The sequence below is a fragment of the Molothrus ater genome, chromosome 3, assembly GCF_012460135.2.
Source record: "Molothrus ater isolate BHLD 08-10-18 breed brown headed cowbird chromosome 3, BPBGC_Mater_1.1, whole genome shotgun sequence".
Lineage (NCBI taxonomy): Eukaryota > Metazoa > Chordata > Aves > Passeriformes > Icteridae > Molothrus > Molothrus ater.
This window is the reverse complement of record NC_050480.2, coordinates 30,519,885-30,536,898: the sequence shown is the minus strand read 5'-3', so window position 1 is coordinate 30,536,898 and position 17,014 is coordinate 30,519,885. Positions and strand designations below refer to the sequence as shown.

The window sequence follows — 17,014 nt, the reverse complement described above, 5'->3', positions numbered from 1 at the left end:
GAAGAGGCAGGGGTGGGAAGAGGAAGGAAGACACTAGATTTCCCCTTTGTGTAGTTAAGAGAACAGATAGAAATAGTGGACCATTTTGGCTTAAAAGGATGCCTTCATCTTAGTGTATGTGTGCATCTGTGCTTTCTTTTGTACACAGCTTCTTCAATCTCTCTCTGAGAGAAAAAGACAAAAACATCAGTAAGTTATTCTGAAGATCTAATAGCAGCAACTCTGTCAAATGCAAGTTCACTGAAGTGTATGAAAAAATACAACAGGCAACCCTCTAAAGCACAATCAAGCAAACCTGGTTTTAAGCTCTGTCCCTCTTGCTACAATCCTAGGCAGTGAGTCCATTCTACAGCAACTGACAGCAAAAACACTGATGTGAAATAATAAAAGTTCAGCTAGAAGCAGAGTACCTGTTTTAAAAGATAAAATTATATGCCCTGACCAGGTTTCTGTACCACAAACTCATTCTACTCTCATCTTTCCAGCGTTTCAAGGGTCATAGAATTTTTGTCTGGATATACAGACTGGGAGAACAAAACACAAATACTGAGAAGAAGAAAGAAAAAAATAAAGGAAGCTGAACACTCTCTATTTAAAATGGTTATTTTACAAAACAGACCCAAACTCAAATTAACATCCCAGTCTTCAAGGAGAAAGGAGGAATTGTTTCCATTAAAGAAATACATCATTAAAAAGTGACCTACAAAGACTTACCCATAGTCAGTGAGACTGAACTGATCTTTGCCAGAGCTCACACAAGAGACTGGCTGCGTGCTGTTAAAAAAGAGGGAGCGGGGGGGCTGGACTCTCTCACTGGGGTCTCTCTTCAGAGCTCAGAGAGCTTGGCTTGTTAGAGGCAGTGGCATGCCTTCCAGAAGGACTTAACAGCAACGCACAACTGAGTTGTAAGCCAAGATAAAGCCGGCTTGTTATGAGAGACAAGTCTTGTGGGTTGCTTTTATTTATTTTTTCCCAGTGTATTGGAAATGCAGATCTTGTAAAGCAAGAATTCAGAGGGGGCTGGGAGAGGGAAAGGGGGGCTGCACGTCTGGCTAAAGTAAACCCCGGGTGTTCTCTCAGCGCGGGGCTTGTGCTCGGCGGCACGGGGCGTCATCCCCCGCCTCTGCCCTCGCACTGAGGGGCTGCGGGAGCCAAACCTCTCCCGAGGAGACCACCCGAGCTCGCCATTTGCCACCCTGCCTGCAAACAAGGAGAGGAAGTAAGCTCCGTAAATACAAAAATAATAATAGTAAAAAGGGAAAAAAAAATATCAAGCAGCTCGGCATCAGCCCTGCCACAGACCACCACCCACCCATCTCCATCACCTTAAGAAGAAAATCAGCCGCGAAGTTCCACAGGGTGCAAAACCAGCCTCGCCTCGTCCCCCCGGGCAGCCCGGCCGTGGGGAGCCGAGCCGGGCGGAGCCGTGCCGGCGGCGGGAGCGGGCAGCCCCCGGCAGGCAGGGAACGAGAGCGGGCAGCCCGCACGCCCTTCTCCCTGCTTCCCCGTGCCCGTGCTCCTGAGAGCAAGGAAACCCGCAAGCGCATCGCCGAGAAGGGATCCTCCGTCCTCCCCCTGCCCCAAAGAAAAGGCAACTCGGAGGTGCTCCCAGAGCCGCCCCCGCCGGCATCAGCGCGGCGTCCCCACGCGAGGCGGGTGGCAGCGGGGAGGCAGGGCCGGGGCTCCAGCCGCTCCCCCGCGGCGGTCCCGCCGGGCTCCCTCCGTGCCATCGCGGCGGACTCGTACATGGGAGGCGGCCAGAGGTTACGGCGAGAAATTATGAAGTAGCTACAGGCGCTGGAAGCCCTATTGCTGCGTCAGTCTCTCCGCTCAGGCTGAGGCGAGGTTCGGCGGCATCATTTACTTTCTCCTGCAGGTGCTTTTTAACTTTGATCCCACCGCCGCCGTCTGCGCCTTCGCCCCCCACCCCTCCCTCGCAAACAGCGACAGCGTCTCTTACCGTACACCCCTTGTCCCCTGCTGTACACCGGCACCAGAGACAGGAATAAAAAACAGATCATGTCCATCTTCAAGGCAGAGCCTTCATCGCCGGCGAAGAAAAACAGCCAAAACAGCTCAGGCAGCATCCGGCGGGGGAGCGAGGAGCAGCCGAAAGCCTCCTGAAACGCCGCCCCATGCGCCCCGCTCCGCGCCGGGCACCGGCGCCCCTCGGGCGGAGGAAGGGACCCCCCACACAGGGGCCACCTGGGGGTAAAATTTAAAATTTAGGAGAAAGGAAAAAAAAAAAGAAAAAGAAAGAAAGAAAGAAAGAAAGGAGTGAGAGAGCCAGAGAAGGAGGCAGGAGGGCAGAAACGCGGAGTACCGCTTCCCGCTTCCCCTCTCCAGGTTGCTCGAGGATCTCCAGGCGAACAGGCAGCCGCACCCGCGCTCGGGGTACGGGGAAAGGCCAGCCCGGGGGCACCCGGGCCGGCACCGGGTAGGGCGGGAGCAGGAACCGGGCCAGCCCGGGCTCCTTTGTTCCGCGGGAGCTGCTGAGCGCTGCCCCAGTCCCGCGCTGCCCGAAGTGCTGCCAACTGGGGCCAACTTGAGTGAGTCCTCACCCTCCCTCCTCCTGACGAGGCTCTGGCCGCAGCCCTTGGAGCGGACGGGGAGAAGGAGAAGGAGGTGGAGAAAAAGGGGGGAAGCGAGGGTGGGGGGTAGGAGCCAGCTGCTGAAAGGCGGAGGAAGGGATAGGTGTTCTCGCTCCTCTTTTCCAGATCTTCTGAGGAGGGGATTGTTGTAATTAATCAAATCCAGGAAGGATTTTTTTTTTTTAAAGCGGCTCCCAAGAGCTCCCCCAGCTGCACTGCACCGCCCCAACCAGCCTGAAGGGAGAAGCAACCGAGGAGCAGACAGACCACGCACCCTCGCAGCGCCTGCAGCTCAGCCCGGCTCTCCTCGCCTCCTCCCCAGCCTGCCAGGGCCTTCGCCCTTCAAAACTTTCCCTGATGTTGTGTGCCAGCCTCGTGTGGGTGCGTCGCCTCCGTGCTTGCCTGCTCCGCCCGCCTCGCTGAGGATTTGCAGCTGCACAGGGGCCCGTGTCTCTCTCCCTCGACGGCTGCCGGAGCTCCTAGTGGGAACTAACGGGCTGCAACTGGAAGGTAGCCGGCAATGAGGGACAAGAAGATGGACAAAGGTGAGCTACTCCTGCCAGACGCCAGCTGGAAACCGCTTGGGAGGTCTCTACCCCACCGCTGTTTCCTGAAGCGCCAAAATCTCCTGCAGAAGTTGCCGGGAACGCCACCGCTCCCGAGGCAGCCCCGACGGGGCGTCCCGGGCTTCCCGCGCCCTGCCGGCGGGGCTGGCCCGAGGCCGCCTCCCTCCCTCCCTCCTGCCTGCCGGCTCTGCCAGCCGCGCCTGATTTTCTACTCTGTTGGCTTTCCAGGTTTCCCCCCCACCCTCTTCACCATTTCATTGCCCTTCGCTAAAAAAAAAAAAAAAAAAAAAAAAAAAAGAAAAAAAAAAAGAGCCAATTAAAGCGGGCGTGCTGGGGAGAGCCCTGCCTCCTGCCCAATTCCGCGAGCTTCCCCGCGCCTCGCCCCGGCCCAATGATGGACAAGACCGCAGGGATGGGAGAAAGAGGGATTTGCTTCGGGCGGGAGACCGATTGTCAGTCCGGGGTACTCTCATCCTCAGGACCCTCGCGGCAAGGTCGGCTTCTCCCGGCTGGGACCTGAATGAGGTGCCAAGGGATGGGGGACAGCGCAGGTTTCGGGGGTGTCTCCCTGGTGCTGGTGCTCGCTGGTGCCAGCAAAGTTTTTGGGGCCCCCCGGGTAGGTTGCAGGCTGGCGGGGCTGCCTTGTGCATGCTGCTGGGGAGCGGCGGGGCGGGGGTGCTGTGCGGGCCCAGCCCGGTGCGTGGCTGCCGGCCCGAGCCGCGGGGAGGCTCCTTCGTGAAACCCGGAGCGGGGAACCTGTGCATGCCCCGCTCCCCGTGCCCCCGCGTAGGGCCCGGGAGAGAGGAAGGAGCAGGAGGAGGATGCTGAGAGAGCCCCGAGCATCTCCACCGGCAGCGCGGGCTACGCGGGGGCCCTGCTTTACCATCTCTATCTCCGTCTGCTTTGCTAGGGAGATAAAACGCTGCTTCTGGGAAGCCCAGACCTGCTCGCCCCCGAGCTGGCGAGCCCACCGTGCCTGTCCCGGGTCCATAGCACTGAACCAGACCGTAAAGCGGAGCCAGCGCCGTGGAAACCCCCCTTAGCGGCGCGTTCTGCTCCCGGGAGGCGGCTCCGGCTCGCCTCTAACCCAGCGCTGGCCCAGCTGGGGCTCCCGGGCAGGGCTGATGCGGGTGTCCCTTAGCGACAGCGAGCCCTCTCCGGCTTTTCCTCGGGGCTGGTCCCTGCGCGCCCCCGTCTCGGCCACGCGTGGGCTTGGCTCGCTGCCCCGGGGGCTCCCGGCCTGGCATCCACGCCCGCTGCCCGCCGCAGCTGGCCAAGGGTGCGGGACCCGGCAGGCACTGAGTTGTCATGTGAACAGGTCACTCCCTGGATGAAAATGTAATTAAAAAAAAAAAAATCAAAAACTATGGCCCAAAGAGCGGCTGGTTGCTCAGTCATGCTCTAACAAACAAGCAATTAATAGATATAGCCCCTAATTAGCAAGTAGTTATTGTAAACGGCGCTCAGTCAGAAAGAGAAAAGCAGAAGCATGCCTCAGGAAGAGAGCAGCGGTACAGCGTCCCCCCAGTGCCCGGCATCCATGCACGTGGGAAGCAGTTTCCCACTGGACTCTATTCTATCACTTATCAGGATACCACCAGTACAAAACTGCCTTGTTTGTTTTTGTAGTCATTTACGTTTTTTTTCCTTTGTATTTCTTTTTTTGCTATTTTTTTTTTTGCTATAACTAAGGGGAAATTTGCCAAGAAACTGTGTTTTTAACACTCTTAAGATGCCTTTTCCATAGCTGATAGCATAGAGCAGGGCACCTGTGAAAGCACCTGATATGAGCAAATTTATTCTTTAATACAATAAACCCTTATCTGAGAAGTATTTAATCCTTCCTGCACTGGGTGGTTGCAGCATTAATAAAGGGTGCCTAGGTAGAAGGAGGCAGCCAGCACCAGGAGAACAGGTGGATCAACTCCTTTGCCACAGCATGAGGAGAAGCAGGAGCTGATGATAATGAGACAAAATAAAATTGTCTACATCTCCACAAAGCAGGCTGAAGGCAACCCAAGGAAAACAAGATGAAGAGATGTTTGCAGATCCAGGAAGCTTTGTGGTGATGAAATAAAACCGTGGAGACATGAGTCTTGTTCTTTTCTATGCATAGTTTTGAAATAAGGATATTTATGTGGCATTTTGTAGCCCTTCCATTATTTTTTTTCCAGGGATTCTCATTAAATTATGGAATAGTGCCTCGGTGTTTGAATGAGTATGAATTACATATCTGGCTAATGAGTCAAAAAAAATCCAAAAAATGTATGCTTCACACCCCTTTTTTGTGTTAGTATTCAATGCACATGCTCATGTTTCACTGGCACAAATGCTTATGAAAGATGAATTTCAAAGTAAACTGCCAAAGTATATTCCGAGTAGGAAAAGATACTGCCAAAACCCAAGAACATAACTGCATTTGCTAAGTAAGGTAATTAATAATTATTGCTTGAGGCCTAATAAATCATAGCATTCATAATTATGGAGTTTCCAGTGGTTGACAGCAAGGCAGCACTCCCATGCACACTTGCTAAGCAAGCTACTTGTTATAGGGAAACCATACCCTGTAGTGATTCTACTTGTCAGAAAGCAAAGATGAAGGATGCCTTTCCTCCCCCCTGACTGTTTCCACAGAACATATTTGTCCCATCTTTCCATCTGGGAGTCAGTGTCTCCGGTCACTTCTCAAGACCCCACTTGTCAAATGAGTCCTGTCTCTGAAATATTTATACATACTTCATCACCTATATTTCACAGCTCTGTTAAGAGGTAGACAGTCTCTGGGACAGCTGCTGTGTTCAAAGAGAGCAAATCATACAAAGCATGACACCAGGCAGGAAGCGATTGAGGCACTGTGAGGCCAAGGTCCAGTTGCACGAACATTAATTATCTCTGTGTCAATGTTTTCATGCTGTACTCTGGTGCAGTCTGTCATTTCATTCTTTCCTGGGATGATGCAACTATCTCTGGGCCCTGGTGATCTCTTCAGCTTGTGGCCTGACATTTCTATCACCTCTTTCCTCTTCATTTTCTTCGCAGCAACCCATCCAAGAATGCCTCCAGGATCTATGAAGTTTGATGTCTTCTCTCCCTCCTTCCACACATAGATGGAAGCTTTACTGCAACATCACTCTCGCTGTGCCTACTGAAAGGGAGTAGAAATAGAAAGCAGGGACAGGAAAGGAAGATAATGGAGCACCTTAGAGGCAATGGGCAAAGCCAGGGTGACTCCAAATGCTGCAGGAGAGATGAGAGTTGGGAAGGGGAAAGCTGGAAGACTCTGTAGCACTGCAGCAGAGATGTTAGCAGGGAGAGGGGAAAACAAGGGAATTCTAACTGCATCATGGGTCTGCTTCAAGGAGCTGAGCACACAGAGTTGTTCCTGTGCTGCTTCTGAGCTGGAGCAGTGTGGAACAGGGCACCTGTCCGACATGAGGCAGTGAAATTGGACAGCAAAGGAGCCAAAGGGGGGGGAACTGGGAAAGGCAAGGGAAAGCCAGTGTGTGTGAGGAAGGGGAGCCCTCTCAAACTGCTGCAAAAAGCCAGACACAACAGCACCAGGTACTCTGCAACACACGAACTCCTGGAAGATGAGAAGCTGGGCAAAGCTACAATGACAGGATGCAGCTGAACAGTCTGCTGTCCCTTTTCTTTCTGTTTAATTGGTCTTCCCAGGAAAACTGTAAAAAAATACATTAAAAAATCCTAGTTTGCCATTCTGAAGTGCTGGAATCAGAATCTCTGTGCAAAAAAATTCCCCTGGCCAAGAGCAGTGTTTCCCATTATTCATAACACCAAGCTGGTGCTGTTGCAGTCCTAGATTCTCCTGGGTATCTCCTGCTTTCAGTATGAAGCATGCCAAGATAGGGTTATAAATCCCAAGGGTTCTGCTTTGCTGTCCTCAGTTCTCCTCATCTCCACTCCAGGGAATAGACCTATGCTGTGCTCACTTTATTCCCAGATGCATTTTACACCACTAGTGGTGCCTCTGAGCCTCTTGTGTATTCTCTGCATTTTTAATTATCTCTTCTCATCACAGATAGTGTTTGGTACTGAAAGGAGTGATGGAGAGGGGAGTCCATCTCTGTTCTTCACCCAAGGTATTCATCCTACCTGAGCTTTACGACCCTTCCTCCCTGCACTTCCCAGATGCTGTCAGTCATGGGGCTGTGCTGGGATTTCTGACAGCTGGTTGCTATTGTATCAGATTCCTGCCTTCACCCAGCTATACTTTGACACACTTCTGTTTCCTGGTTAAAGCTTATTTGAAAGCCATTGCAATCCCTTGCCCCTGTGATCTCAATGTGTGGCCACTCTTCTTTCCCTAGCTCAAGTGCTCACCCCGTGCCCTCCCCACTTCCCCCTTCCCTGCTTGTGCACTAAACCCAGAGGCTTTTAACACAACATTTCCTACCAATCTCTATGCTTTTTAGCCTATATATCTAGTTTGACAGAGATCCTGCTGGGCTGGGTTTTTTTTCTCTTATGCTCTAGGACAGATTTGGGCTGGTATAGGGGTGCAGACAAGTGTCTCAGCATCACTGGGAACATCTTTTCTTGTTTCACCTTTTCTTTGATCTTTTTTCTCTTCTGCCTGCTTCTCCTTCTACATTCATGCTTTCTTCTTCTTTCCCACTCTCCCTTTCATGTGTAAAAAGAAAGTTGAGAAAATGTCAAGCTGGTGCTGGTCAAAGGAACCTGTTCTTCCTTTCTTCCACTTCCCTTTATTGCCTCGGTGCCCTCTCCTAGTCCACGTCTCCCAGACTGTGCTGGAGAGGGATGCTTTTCCACAAAGAGCAGAGACAAAGGGTTCAAGCATGATTCTCCCCTGTTTCTGCCCTCTGCCACTACAAGCAAAAGGTGCATCGATTGCAGCTTTTGTCAGGGCCAGGCAGTTGATCCAAAACATGTGATCCCTGCCCTGAGGTGGAGGTGGTGGGGCAGGTTACAGCAAAGGAGCTACTCCTGAAGTAGATGCCTCCATCCAGAGGCTGTATTTGAGCCAGTTGTCAGCACTCCCAGAAGAATGTGCAACTTGAATTTCCCTTGAGGGGTTTTAAACACCACTCACAGCACAGGGATGGTTTATTGGCTCATACAATATGAACCAATAAACTCATGGGACCTGCCTGTTTAGGCCTTGGTGGAGGCAGCATTTGGCCATAGACAGAACATCATGTCTCCCTGATGAGAGGAGGAAGCCATCCTGCAGAGTCACTTCTGTGGAAGCACTCAGGTGAGGCTGTGGCTCGCATGTCCTGACACCTCCAGTTGGTGAGAAAACACTCCAGCTGGTGTTCTCACTTCAGTTGCCTAGTGGCCACACTAATTTTTGGGAATCTGATCCTATCAGCACATAGTGACTTAAAATAACACACACGAAGTTCCTCAGTCCCTTTTTGTCCTTAGAGAGAGCCACCCTCACTTCAAGAATTGAGCATTTGTGTTTTGGATATTAAAAAGTAACTGCAGAGTAAACTATTTTTCTGCCAGAATCCCTTTTCATTATCCATCCCAGACCACAAGAACTGGCAGAGATGGTTGCAGAAAGATCCAACAGTGTGCCAGGCTAGCTGCAGAGAAGAATATCCCATTCAATGCCTGAAGGAGCCCCACTGCTTCCTGGGGGACCATACCCTGCTCTTCAGAGGTGCAGCTCTCCACTAGCCTCTCACTGCAACACAACAATGAAAAAAAATGGAAATCCATAGCTGTCAAAGCCAATGTGCACTGCCAGAGTCTGAACAGCTTGGGCAGTCACACCTTGGCTGGGATGGGCTTTGTTCCACCCAGGAGAATGGGTGTGCAGTCCCCAGATCACATGGCCATCACTGGCTGTTTTGACTGGAGATACCTGAGTCAGCCCAGTGCCTGGTGGAGGCTTCCTCCTACTCTTTTCTTGGCAGCTCTCCAGCCCATTGCTATTTTCCTTCACTACCACAAATCCACTTTCCAAGGCTGACCCTATTCCCTTTGCCCAAACTCCTTCCAGGACTGCTATAAATAAACATGGCTTTGACCTGAGTTTTGGAAATCCTGAGGCCAGAGTTCTTGTTGGAAATATAATGGTCCCTGTGTACTTATCTCTTCCAGAGGCACTCAAAGATGGATGTGGACACTTATGTTTTAATTCAAAATGACTTATATGGCCTGTTTCACTGTCATTCCTTGCTCTGCTCGTACCCGTAGCTCAGGGTGGCAGGTGAATACATCAGAGGGCTTCCAGGCTTAAGGAGAGAATGCAAAGAGCTGCCTTACTGGGCAATGCATGTCTCAGTGCCACTGAACTTCCTTGCTTTAGCTCTGTGAGATGATGAGGTCTGGAGGGATAGAGGGCTGCAAATCTTACTTCCATGAGGGAGGATGCTCTGAGCTCATCTGTGAGGACAGGGTCTCTCAGCTCTCATTTGTGCTCCTCAGCAGTCTCTGCACATACACCACTTGTATAAAAATATTATTTCATCTCAGTGTTTTGATCCTGTATTACATTAGGAAAACTTGGATGCCTGAAGTCCAAGTGCTTTGAGAACATAACGAAAGTCATGAGTAGTTGGCCCTCTGACTTAATCTAAAAGCCACTCCCTTCTCATGACCCAAATCTAGCCCATGGTCCAAAAGCAGCACACAAGGCTCAGCTGCTTTAAGTGAGTTTGAGAATAAAGCGCCTACAGTTAACTTGTGCAAAAGTAGTTTCCTTGTTGGATATTACATACGGTCTATGAGCTACCCTTAAATGTTGCTATTGCCTCTTCATTTTCAGGTGTTGTTTGCCACTCCTGCAGTACTTGACTCAAGGACCCAGTGATTTTTTTCCTTTTTTTTGTGTTAACTTCTATGTACACACACACACACACACACACACACACACACACACCCTTTCCCCTTCTGTCCAGTGATACACTACAGCTACATTTTTAACAAACTGCCTGTTGAAGTGAAAATATCTTTAAAATTCATTGCACAAATGCAGAAGTTGCAAAAGAAATGTTGAAAAAGGAGAAAATGTTCAGAACTGCTGAAAGGATAAAAAACACAACATACACACACACGCACACACACACATGCACCAAGGATTGCTGCTCCCTCTTTACCTTTGGGGTGAGTCTGAAACACAATTCCATGTTGCCCCTATGCTTAAATATTCTCACATCCTTAAGGCACAGCAGCATCCTTGTTTTCCCTCTGTAAATGGATCATTTTAGTAAATCTATGGTGAAATACCCTGTTTAAACTTCACATGTTTGTAATACAATTGTTCAGCAATTCAGAGTTAGAAGAACCATTACTGTAAAACTAAGTAACACTAGATGCTACATGCAAGAAATTAACAGAAAAACCCTACTGAGAGGAAATTACAGAAAAACCAACCGCATTTACCAACATATTTTTCATTGGAGTTGCTCTGATCATTTTAGAGAAGCTGGGGCTGGAGCTACCTGGGGACACAAGACAGGTGTGTGAGTTCTGTGCAGCATTGAAACACTGCTCCTGGGGAGGGAGCTTACCAGCAGAGCTGCTCTTGCCAGGATCACCCATCTCCATCTCCTCACTGCTTCCAATCAACACAACTTGCGCTCCCACAGAAGGCTTCTGCTGGCATGGCTGTCTCTGCCAGGAATTGCAACTCTGATCAAAAGCGAGCATGAAGGGACACTGGCCTGTGTGAGGAGCAGGCTGAGACACAGAGCTGAGGTGTGACTCACCCAAGCTCAGACAGCCAGGCAGAGAGATGAGCAGAGCTGGAGCAGAGTGCTTGCTTGCCTCATTTCTCAGCACGGCTGCAGACAGACAGCATTGCCACTGAACTGTGTATTCCAATGTATAATCACTTGCTTATTAGCTGGGTAGCTCGTTATGCCAAGAAAGTTATCGGGAATGTGGAACAAAGACATCTCTCCTCTTCCTGCCTTTCAGACCAGAGAAATCCAGATCATACAACCTGCTGGGAACCTCCACCTTCTCCACCCTTCATAGGCTGTCAGAGGTTGAAGTTTAATTGATTTCTCAGTTACATCTAGTCCTCAGAAGAAAGAGAAAAAGAGCTAATCATGCTAGCCTGACACTAAAGTCAGGGACTTCGATGGCTGTTGCTACTGCTGCTTCCAGAGTGATGTGCTGGGCCCATGGGTGATCTTGTACCAAGACTCAAGGATGTTGGGAGCAACCAGCCTTACCACACACCACTGCTTGGTACCTCACAGATGGGGAGGACTATGGTATGGAGTGTCAGCCTGAGCTAATGCCAAATACAGGGCCACTGGAGCCAAGACAGGGCTTGATTTACCAATTGTTTAGGTGACCCTTTCCTAAAGCTTAAAAATGTCATCCCCTCTGTTGCAACCTCCCTCTAGGGGCTCACCAGTCACTGCAGTGTTTTAAGGCATACCAGTTCATGTCTGAAATGCTGCACACTCACCCTGTGGGTTTCCAAGGAAGTCTATCCATGCAGCTCCCCAGGTTGCTGCTTTCCACTGAAGGGTGAGGAGCTTCTCCCTGCTGAACCAAGTCCTGCATCCCAACTTCCCCAGGCAGATCGGTCGAGGGTTTTGAGCAGCAGTAACAAACTTCCCTATTAGCTGTGTCAATCAGTAAAATTAGTGGGAAATTGCATAATTTTCAGATGGACCAAATCATTTCGATTACAGACAGAAGGAAACACTGCTGGTCTATCTCCTGTTCTAATCAAAGTGCATTGTGAGGAACAACCTCCAGTGCTGATTTCTGATAAGCCAATAATAAACCATTCATTTCTATTTCACACAGAGCAGTGCCATATTCCATCAGGATGCACAAACCAGTATTCTGAAGGAACAAAACCCATTTGGAATCAGATTTACAGCTCTTCAGTAGCCCTCAGATTTGCAGGTAAACTACAATATCTGACTTGCTGGAAGGTTTCATGGCATGTGAAGCTGGCACTGAGGAATTGATGTCTCTGATTTTCCAACTCTGATTTTTCAACTCTGATTTTTCCTGGTTGTTGGTATGAAGAATGAGGGAGACAGGTGCCACACTCCACCCAGCTTCAGAGAGGACTGGAGGAACCAGCAAAATCCAGGTGAGAGGGAGGAGCTGGTGGGAAGACAGGTAGCACTGACTCAGGAGTTAATGGGGTGGGCAGAGAAAGGAGGGGCTGGAATGTGCCCTTGGGGAGAGATGAAAGAGGGGCACTGGTGCAGCTTGAAGCATGGAAGGAGAAACAAGGACGGCTGGAAAGATTCTGGGAGCAAGTAGACAACAGAAGCTTGGGGAGAGCTGGAATGAAGAAGGCACTGCTTCCTGGGGTAGGGACTGGCTGGGCTGAAATGTGGTCCTGGGCCATGGGTATGGCAAGGGGAGGCTTGTTGGGAGGAGGCTGGGCAGGGTCCCCAGGACCTGGCAGCTGTGCCCCTCCTTTCTGCCCAGCTAGCCCTTATTTCTCTCCCTTCCACCTTTGTGCACACCCTCACTTCCCTCACACCCTGCCTTGATTCCCTTACAGTCCTGCCTTTGCAAAGAAGCCAGTGGGGTAGGAAGGGCTGATATGAAGGGGGAGTCAGGAAAGAATAAGGTGAAAAGTGTTTCCTTGTGCCTTAAGATCCAATCCAGGTGTCCTGGGCATACCTAGTCTTGGGAGTAACATGGAGTTGGGTCATTTCAGCTGACAGGGGATGAGCTCATCCCTGCTCCAAACATCCTGTGTGAGATGTCTCATGTTAAATACTCTTCTGTATTCCCCATGTACCTCTGAGTCCCTGAAAATAGCAGACATATTTATAAAAGATGCCTGAGAAAAATATTTTACAGGAACCAATAGATGCCTTTCTCTCTGGAAAACAAGCACTGGTTAATCAAGAAATTACCAATAAAAATTTCTCATATGAGCACTTTTCCTCCCCTTGTTTGTCTGGCTAGAAGATCACATTTCATTTTCAAACCGCAGTTCTACATTTATCATCCCTGATTTAGCAAATTGCCTCTTGCAGAAACAATGTCTAACCTACCTTTATTTAAGATTTTGCAGGATAATGTGTTTATGTTGGACTCAGAGAGGCTCACGAAAAAGTGGTGAACATATTGCAGTGGAGGAAATATAAATTATTTTAGATTCAAAATATTTCTCCTCAAGTAACACTTTCAAAATATATTGTATTATCAGTAAGACTTAACTCTAAAATCTTGAGGCAAGAATTTTGTTGTCTTTCTCCTCTACTTTTTTTTCTTAACAGGGATCAAAATCAAGCTTTCAATAAGCCTCTCATTGTAGTCAAAATAGAGAAAGGTGAAGATACCTCTAGTCAGAGTTGGCTCAAGGCTTATCAGCAGGGAAGGTAAAATTTAATTTTGCAGCCCAAAGATTTTCACTTCACCCTTGGGCAAGCAAGTCAGCTCTGTGGCAGCAGCAGAGTGGGTCCCTCCATAGATGTGCTTCTTCTTTTCTATCCTCTTTATAGCATGCTGCTTGGAGGGGAGGGGCTGGACAGTGTGGTCATGCCTGCTGCAGCCACAGCCATCCCCACCTCTTCCAGCCAAGCAAACTAGGCTGCTGGTAGCCCCTGGCAGGCTCCTGCCTTTGGCAGCCAACAGCTTTGCCCATGCTTGTAAACCAGCCCTGTCCGTAATAAGGTAGAGAAACTCGTATCTGCAAAGCTGAGTCTGGAATCATTATCTTATAGCTGCAAATGGAGCCTCCCACTTCAATGGAAGGATGCAGATAATTGGGCTATCCTGTAGAAAACAAATTCTTCTGCCCTATAAACTGCAGCCAGTACACATGATGAGATCTCATTGTGCCAGGGTGGAAAGGGGAGTCTTCGGAATTGGGGGTGGTTTGCTTATCCTGAGCCGGAGAGGACTTCTTCTGTGCTCTTGGCACACACAGCCAAACTCCAGGAGACCATGACAGTCACACATACGACCCCTTCCATTTGAGCTCCATGGGAATACTATCAAGATGATGATTTCCAGTGAAATCAATAAGAAAGTAAGAGGGCATCAACACAATCATTAATAATTTCTCTCAATTATAATCCAGTTTCTTCAAATACAGCGGTTGCTGGAGCCTCCAGCCAGAATTAATGATACGGAAAATCTGAAGAACAATAAACAGTATATCCTTGAGCTAGCAGGATGTGAACAAACAGTAAACAAAAATGAAAATGTCAAAGGGGTTAAATCTTTAATAAACTACTGTTCCAATATTGTTTGATAAGCTCTCCTTCAGATGTTGCACAAATATTGCTTGCTTTCAGAGCCAGCCTGGTCTTTTTCAAGCCAAACACATTTCACAAGACAAAATTGTAGAGGAACTGAAATGGCCTTTAAAAGAGAAACAGATTGTAACCTCATTCTTACATTTTAAAAGCAGTAACATGAATGCATGACTACACATTCCTCATAGCTGGGATTCCTCTTTCCTCATAGGTACAGAGCCTGTCCTGTGTTCAGCACAGAGCTCACTGATGTTCAGTGCATTCTGCTTGTTTATAAAGCAAAACGAGCAGGTACATTTCGCAGTTGTTAATACCAAGGGTAATAATATACACACACACATGCATCCACCCACACAAGTACAGAGAGGTTAATACCAATCTAAAAATATTTTGTGTAGCAGAAATAATACAAAATCATTGTCAGTGGAGTCATTGGAAGACAGTGTCAGTTAATGGAAGTTTTGTAGTCCTGGGCACACTGTCCATCCTGGGCAGCCACTGTATTACCTCTTGTAAAGTACTTTATCAAATGCTCTGTGATGAGAAATGCCACAATCCCTGTCTGCCTTACATAAGTAAACAGCAATGCAAATGAAAGAGGCACATTTATGAAGCCAAGGAAGGAAAGGATAAGTTATCTTAGGTCTGATTTTATGTCACGGGTGCATTTTTGTTACTTTTAGACTTGTCATGAGTGACTCAAAATGCCAAATTCTAATCTCTCAAGACACAGAGACAATCAATCAAAGGGGAAATGCTGAATTCCCAGTATCCAGCCTTCTCTAAGACAGCCGGTCAGCTGTGTAATGCAAACTAATCTGTTTCAAGCATCAGCTTTTTTATTTCTTTCCCTGGTTCACATAAATACACACATCCAGTGGGAGAGAGAGAAAGGAAAAAAAAGAAAGGGAGGGGAAGAGAGAGGCTACATCTACACATATCTATTATTGTTGGAAGAAAATAGCTAATATGTGGAGCTAAACCTGGAGAAGGTGGGACTGCTCTACAATTCCCTTGGTGAACTATAATTAAGATAGGTCCAGAACTATCATAAACAAAATACTGCACGGAAGACAAAAATCAGGGCATGTTTTTAGCTGTCTGGTGGGGGGAAAAGAGCTATAGATTCTGACTGGGAGAAGCAGATGGCAATGAATTACGAGAACAGGGCACTGCTGCTGCTGCTGCAGCCGCTGCTGCAACTGCCACAGCTCAGCTCTGCTCCATCTGACAGAGGGGCCCCTGGGCAGCCACAGATGACTCAGACTCGTGTGTGTGTACAGGCATCTCTGGAGAGCCCCAGCTTTTCCCTTTCATTTGTGTGACACTGCTTCAGGGTTTGAAAAGATTCACACAGCCCCCACATCCTAAGAGCACCCTTTCCCTTTGCACTTACTTTTCCCAGTGTCCAAGGTGTGGCCAGCCCTGACCAGCACAGTGTGGCTGGCTGCCATCATGCAGGAGGGATCTCTACAGTCTCCAAGCAAGGGTGATATTGGCATCCTCCAAGTGGCACACCAAAAGTCCTCAGCTGATGCCCAGATGCAGAGAAGGAGCCACTGAGGACACCCACGTTGGAGCCATCTTGCTTGCGCTCCTTGGGAAGACCTGCACCCAAGGATCCACAGTGCAGAGACTCAGGATTTGCCAACACACTGAAACCTGTGTTACCTGTTAGCACTGGTGAATAGTCCCCTTTGGCTCTGGGAAGCCCTGCAGCCCCTGAGCAACACTGGCCCAAAACTTCAACAAAGCAATGGAAGCAGAAGGAGAGTGTTTTGAGCTGGAGCCTGGCCAAAGAGCATCCACGGCATCCACAGTGTGAGAGCATCCAAAGAGCTTCCACAGTGCGAGAAGCTCTTGCCTGCTTGCAAAAGAGAAGCTATGCCAGCACTGGCACCCTGGATCGCTTTTTTTTACAGAAGACATAGATGTTGGATTGGAGCTGAGATGTTTTCTACCCTCAAAAGACTATTTTAAGCTGCTCCACAGAGAGCAGTTGTTGAACAAGCTCTGTAAATACAGAAGAGCAGTAGCAAATTCATTTCGCCTTCCCAGCTAATGGCTTCCCCTTCTGGAAAAGAGATTCCTGAGGAAAGAAACAAACAATCTCTGCCACCAAGCCTGACCTGAGCTTCCTCGCAGCAGGCTGCTCCCTTCAGCAGGTGGGAAGGAAAGGGGACACCTCTCTGATAAAGGTGTCTGCCTTCAAATACAGGACTGCAGGCTGAGGGCTGTAGTAAAGGAGGGGAGATGAGCTGGGTGAGGAATTATTGTTTTCTGTTCTTTGATACCTTCTGGGAAAAAATTAGGGGTACTTAGCTGCTGTCACACAAACATTTTATGCAAATCTTATCTTTATCTTCTGCATACTGGTACATAATTTGCATCTGATTATCAACTTTGGGTCTATTGTTTTATTCTAAACAGAATTCCTGCTGCTGAAAGGTGTTAGATTGACAACCCTGGTGAATAAAATAATCTCATCTTCTCTCTATCAAGAGAGTAGGAGAAGAACAGCTTCTCACACAGGGCTCTGCCATTATTCCCCAGCCAGGGCCAGCAGTGAGGATGCCAGCCCTCGTCATCTTCTGAGCCTGCCAGCTGATGTATAGAGGAGCTATGAATATGGAATCCCTGTGAACTTTCTACAAAGACAACCTAA

General features: G+C 48.8%; 1 protein-coding gene and 1 long non-coding RNA gene across 3 annotated transcripts in view; one reads left to right on the top strand and one right to left on the bottom strand.

Moving 5' to 3' along the window:
* The window catches only part of MDGA1 (MAM domain containing glycosylphosphatidylinositol anchor 1), a 148,375-nt gene extending 145,452 nt beyond the window's left edge, over positions 1–2,923 (bottom strand). The window contains exons 1-2 of the mRNA XM_036380252.2: positions 2,866–2,923; positions 1,961–2,205 (exon numbers count right to left, since the gene is read on the bottom strand). Of these exons, the coding sequence (XP_036236145.1) occupies positions 1,961–2,087 (127 nt within the window). The 5' untranslated portion in view covers positions 2,088–2,205; positions 2,866–2,923. The remainder of the gene's footprint in view (positions 1–1,960; positions 2,206–2,865) is intronic.
* Positions 1,799–5,358, top strand: LOC118684956 (uncharacterized). 2 transcript variants are annotated; one of them, XR_004979909.2, is made up of 2 exons: positions 1,799–2,394; positions 2,780–5,358. It is a non-coding gene; the product is annotated as an uncharacterized LOC118684956 (long non-coding RNA). The 2 variants fall into 2 exon arrangements; XR_004979908.2 differs by having other exon boundaries at positions 2,718–5,358.
* The last annotated feature ends 11,656 nt before the right edge of the window (positions 5,359–17,014 follow it).